Source organism: Capricornis sumatraensis, chromosome 1, assembly GCF_032405125.1.
Source record: "Capricornis sumatraensis isolate serow.1 chromosome 1, serow.2, whole genome shotgun sequence".
In the NCBI taxonomy this organism is placed as follows: Eukaryota; Metazoa; Chordata; class Mammalia; order Artiodactyla; family Bovidae; genus Capricornis; species Capricornis sumatraensis.
In genome coordinates this window covers 193861356-193867355 of record NC_091069.1, presented here as the reverse complement: position 1 = coordinate 193867355, position 6000 = coordinate 193861356, and the positions used below count along the sequence as shown (strand labels likewise).

Here is a 6000-nt window from a genome sequence, read left to right as displayed (position 1 = left end):
ATAGTCATTATCTTGTAATAACTTATAATGGAAGAGTATGTAAAAAGGGAATATATATTTATATGTGTATGTAACTGAACCACTTTGCAATACACCTGAAACTGACACATTATAAACCACTATATTTCAATTAAAAATTTTTTTTAATTAACATTAAAACAAACAAAAACAAGGCAGGGTAATTTGGCCCTGGGGCCATACTTTGCTGACTTATGCATTATCTCATTGGGTAAACGATGTTTCTAAATGATTGGGATACCCTGATGCTGGGAAAGATTGAAGGCAGGAGGAGAAGGGAAGGCCAGAGAATGAGATGGTTGAATGGTATCACCACCTGGTGATGGAGAAGGAAATGGCAATCCACTCCAGTGCTCTTGCCTGGAAAATCCCATGGACGGAGGAGTCTGGTAGGCTACAGTCCATGGGGTCCCAGAGAGTCGGACACAACTGAGCAACTTCATTTCACTTCACTGACCGGATGAACATGAGTTTGAGCAAACTCTAGGAGATGGTGAGGGACAGGGAAGCCTGGTGGGCTGCAGTCCATGCAGTTACAAAGAATCAAACACGACTTACTGAGTGAACAACAACCGAGATTATACTAAGTGAATAGTAAAGGGTTTTCTCACTAGCCTTGTTCCCTATCCTACAATCACTTTCTGCCACTCTGCTGGCACTGAGATTGATGGAGTTAATCAATTGTTCTTAAGGTTAAAAACTACCTATATGTCTAGACTCTAGACAAACTAATTTAAGGACGGCTATTAACCTCAAGGATTTACAACATGACCGTGATTTGGGAGTTTTTATAGATCAAGCTGCCTGCTAAGAAGCAAAGGGACAAATTGTTGTAGTAATCACAATGGTGATCTGACTGGGTTGGTAGACACAGGGGACTAAGAACAGACCGTTCCGAGATGTGTTTAGGATTAGGTGCTCGCTCAGGTGAGGACTGATTACATTGTATTACACCTGCCTCACAGGATAAAAGGAATTGATGACACATTTTAAAGCGCTACTAAAGTTAACTGGGATACTGTATCATCTCCTTCTTTTAATTATTAGTAACCACTTTTAAAATTTCAGGGTCTTATCGGTTTGTCTGGTTTACTGATGCCCTCTACCCCAAAGTGGAGGATAACATTCAATTTTTTCAGTTAGTTGAAAATACTTTTTCTGAAAACAAACAAACAAAACAACAAAAAAACACCAACCCTCATTCACTACAAGCCCAAACCATGGGTACTCCTGGTGGAGACACTTTCTCAAATTCCAGACTTTTTTTTCAGAGGCTTAGCTTGCTCTACCGGATTCCCACCTCTCCTCCGCTCCCAGCTACACCCTGAGCCCGCCCCAGACTGTTGCCTCCAGCCTTCCTCCTCCCCCTCCAGCTCCCTCCGCCCCACTTTTCCTCCCACTAGAGAAGCCCCGCCTCCCCGGTTCCGCAACCCAACTCCTCCCCTCCTTCCGTCGCTTTCCTCTCTCCCCGCCCCTATGGCTGCCTTCGATTGGCTAAACTGGCTGTGCCGCGACAAGGCTGTAGCACAGCCTTATTTTTATTGGTTGAAGTGTAGCCGGGCCTCTTGTGATTGGCCGATAGCAGGAGACAGCAAGTGTGACTGCGTTCCGGGTGTGTGTGGCCGCCGCTTTGTTGCCTGAGGGGGGTGGTGGTGGAAGTTAAGGGAGTCGGGGGCTAGCGCTTCTGCAGACCCGCAGTCACAGCCGTTGCAGTCACTTCTCCAGGTGGCCTTTACGAGTAGAAGTCTCGTCGACAGCAACCATGAGCGGCGGGGTATACGGGGGAGGTGAGTGCGGTCGGTCGGGAGAGCGCGCCTTTTTAGCTTGTGGGGTTTGTAACCGCCGCCCCCAGCCCTCCCCTTCCCGGCGGCCCTTCCGGTCTCCCCCTGGGGACCCCGGCCTCCCCGCCCTATCCCCGCCCCGCGCTCTGCCCGCCTCCGGAGCCCACCCGGCTCGGCGAGCGCTACAGGCGCCGGGAGTCGCCGCCCCCTACGGCCCCTTCCAGCCTCGGGCCGCCGAGGAGCGGACTTTTGGGGCTGCGCGCGGTCCGGGGCTGGCCGGGCAGCTCCACTCGCCGGCCAGGCCCGGAGAGCCGCGGCTGGAGTGACTGGCCTCAGGGTCACCTCTCTCCCAGCCGGCTCTGTCGCGGTGTGCGCGCCCGTTTAAAGTTGGGAGGTCCCAGCAGTTCGTCGGCGTGGCTGGAGGGTTTCCGCGGCGTCTCGGAGGTGGCACAGCGAGCCGCGAGGAGTGGAACTGATTGGAGGAGTCGTGGCCACTCAGGACACAGCCTCCTTCTCCATCCGCGCTCACGCAGCCTCACGCCTTTCAATAACTTCTCCCTATTTCTTGACTGTGGATGCTCCGGACTTATTCGTGGGCGACTCTGCTCCGGCATAATTTAGGAACATATGCAATTTGAAGTTGCTTAAAGATGGGTGGGCTCCTGTGTAGTGAAAGATTACCATGGGCCTGGGTTGTAATATCAGCCTCACCACTTAGTAAGCTCATTGGCCTTGGGTAAGTTACTTAACTTTTGCCAACTTCAGGTTCGTCGTTTGTAGAATGATAACTCCTACCCATTGGGGTGGTTGTGAAGATTAAACGGCGGTAATGCTGCACTTACTACCAAAAGTATGATCCAAGGAGCAGCAGCAGCAGCATCACCTGCAAGCTCTTTAGAAATGTAAAATCTCAAGCCCCACTCTGAATCTACCGAATTGGAGCCTCCGTTTTTTCGAGATGCTTAGATGAAGCATTGATGTATATGATTCATGTTTTTGATGAATTAGAGAAGAAAGAAACCCAAAGTCGTGCTTTTGTTACTGTGTTTAGTAAGGATACTGTTTTCTGAGCGGATGGAATATTATAGGTAGGAGATGAAAATAAGCTTTTCCAAGTTTTTAGTAGTTTTGAAGTGAAGCTTGAGTTTCTGCTCAGGTGACACGCTGGCCCTCACCCTCTCCTTCTCCATATATGTTTTTGGTGTTGATTTCTGAAGTGTAAGAATCAGTTTTCCATTGTTACTTTGGAGAAAGCCTAGTGGATCTTCCTGATTTACTTTTTCCCCACCTGAAGATGTAATTCTGACAAAAAAGCTGAGTATACGTGCTCGTGGAGGCTGCAGACTCTATTTTTTGTTTTGTTTCGTTTTGGGCCTCACCATACAGCCTGTGGGATCTTAGTCTCCAGATCAGGGACAGAACCAAGCCCCCTGCATGGGAACCACAGAGTCTTAATTACTGGACCACTAGGGAAGTCCCTCTCCGGTGTTTTTGCCTGGAGAATCCCAGGGACGGGGGAGCCTGGTGGGCTGCTGTCTATGGGGTCGCACAGAGTCAGACACGACTGAAGCAGCAGCAGCAGCAGCAGCAGGGAAGTCCCTGCTGATTGTTTTGACTCTCAGGTTCACTCATCCAAGGACCTAAAGGTTGTCCACTGAGTATTTTAATGTGAGTAAGGTAGAAATGGATACCAATAATTCCAACAGTCAACATTTATTGAGTGCATCCTGTGTACCAGGAACTGTTCTTCATGACAGAGGCTTGTAATGCATTGTATTTAATACATGCATTGTCAGTTAATCCACAACAGCCATGGGAGGTGGTTCTACTTTTCCCCATATTATTAAAGAAGAAAATAAGGCATAGAAAAGATTAACCAGCCTAGAGTTACATAACTTTCTAGCAAATGGGCAGCAGGAACTTCTGGGATAAAGAAAAGGCATTTCAGTAAAACCTTTTCTCATTAAAAAAATTTTAAGTCATTTTTCAAGTATATAACCGCAGCATATTCATGTATGATTTAGATATTCAGAATAAACATCCCTTTGTTCATGTAGAGGAGTATATCTTAAAGCCTGTTTCACATATAAAGTATTTAAAACTGACAAAAATAAGTGTATGATTTTGTGTTTGAGCTGCTACTGTATGACCAGTATTTATAGTGGGTCACATTTCCCAAAAGGTTTACTGTGAAAGGCAACGAAACCTCCCACCCACATTTTATAAGCAAGTAAGCTTATAAAATGAATGTTTGTAGTTTAATTTTTAAAATTGGTAGCTCTTTTATTCCAGTGTTTTTTTTCCTGATCAGACCTAACACTCCGCTTTAGATATAATGCACAGTTCATCCAGATTTTCATACTTTCCATAATTGGTTTCTGGGCCTACTCATTGCTCCTGTGTCTATCTTACACGGTACTCCTCTGCTTCAGTCTCCTTTCCTTGACAGAAATAAACAGGTATACTACCGGTCCATCTTCGATACTTCATTACTTTTATCATTCCACCGCCCTCCTTCCCATCTCTAATCATAAAAATTTCTCAAAATCATTCTCCCTGTGAATTGGGGCTCCCTTGTCCAAACAAAAAAGTAAAACAGCCTTCTTACCTCTTCACAAAGTCATTAGCTTCCAGTATCGTGTTGGAATGTTTTTAAGACCAGGTTAGAAAATTGCCCTCATTGCTTCATGTTTTCTCAGAAATATCACTTCACCCTTAAACTTGGAAGCCATTTACTCAGGAGTAAAAGGTGTGTGTGCTCAGTCGTGTCCAATTCTTTGTGACCCCATGGACTGTAGGCCACCAGGTTTCTCTGTCCATGGGATTTTTCCAGGCAAGTGTACTGGATGGGTTGCCATTTCCTTCTCTAGGGGATCTTCCCGACCCAGGGATCAAACCCAAGTCTTCTGCATTGGCAAGCAGATTCCTTACCACTGAACCACGAAGGAAGCCTTAGCTTTTAACAGAACAATAGACCTATACAGGACTACAGAATAGACATAACTGATAGACTTAATAGAACTACAGGAAATAGACTTACCTCTCATCCTTAAAAAAAGGAAAATGAACATATGGAAAATTTCCAAGAATCAAGAGAGTCTTCCTCAAATTAAAATTCTACTATGTCCAGTTTACCACACTAATTCAGTTAAGTTCAGTTGCTCAGTCGTGTCCGACTCTTTGTGACCCCATGGAATGCAGCACACCAGGGTTCCCTGTCCATCACTAATTTCCGGAGCTTGCTCAAACTCATGTCTATCAAGTCAGTGATGCCATCTGATCATCTCATCCTCTGTCATCCCCTTCTCCTCCTTCCTTCGGTCTTTCCCAGCATCAGGGTCTTTTCCAATGAGTCAGTTCTTCGCATCAGGTGGTCAAAGTATTGGAGTTTCAGCTTCAGCATCAGTCCTTCCAGTGAACATTCAGGACAGATTTCCTTTAGGATGGACTGGTTGGATCTCCTTGCAGTCCAAGGGACTCTCAAAAGTCTTCTCCAACACCACGGTTCAAAAGCATCAGTTCTTCGGCACTCAGCATTCTTTATAGTTCAGCTCTCACATCCATGGAAGTGATGTTGAAAAACCATACTTTGTTGGCAAAGTAATTTCTCTGCTTTTTAATATGCTGTCTAGGTTGGTCATAACTTTTCTTCCAAGGAGTAAGTGTCTTTTAATTTCAGGCTACAGTCACTATCTGCAGTGATTTTGGAGCCCCCCAAAATAAAGTCTGACACTGTTTCCATTGTTCCTCCATCTATTTGCCGTGAAGTGATGGGACCAGATGCCATGATCTTAGTTTTCTGAATGTTGAGTTTTAAGCCAACTTTTTCACTCTCCTCTTTCACTTTCAAGAGGCTCTTTAGTTCTTCACTTTCTGCCATAAGGGTGGTCATCTGTATATCTGAGGTTATTGATATTTCTGCCTGCAATCTTGATTTCCAGCTTGTGCTTCATCCAGCCCAGCATTTCGCATGATGTACTCTGCATATAAGTTAAATAAGCAGGGTGATAATATACAGCCTTGACGTACCCTAAAGACAGGTATAACTGACTTGTTAGATTTTTCTTTTCACAGAAATTTTTTGAGTGCTTGTTATATGCAGAGTATAGCTTCTGCCTTCAAGAAGCTCAAAGTCTTATAGGTAAGTCAGTCAAATAAACAGACACTGTATTTCATGTAGTTTTAGTTGTATAACCACCCC

At 45.2% G+C, this 6000-nt stretch overlaps 1 protein-coding gene across 1 annotated transcript in view; it reads left to right on the top strand.

The window, feature by feature from the left end:
* The first annotated feature begins 1651 nt into the window (after window positions 1-1651).
* ACTL6A (actin like 6A) overlaps window positions 1652-6000 on the top strand; it is a 29574-nt gene continuing 25225 nt past the window's right edge. The window contains exon 1 of the mRNA XM_068972044.1: window positions 1652-1805. Within this exon, the coding sequence (XP_068828145.1) occupies window positions 1781-1805 (25 nt within the window). The 5' untranslated portion in view covers window positions 1652-1780. The remainder of the gene's footprint in view (window positions 1806-6000) is intronic.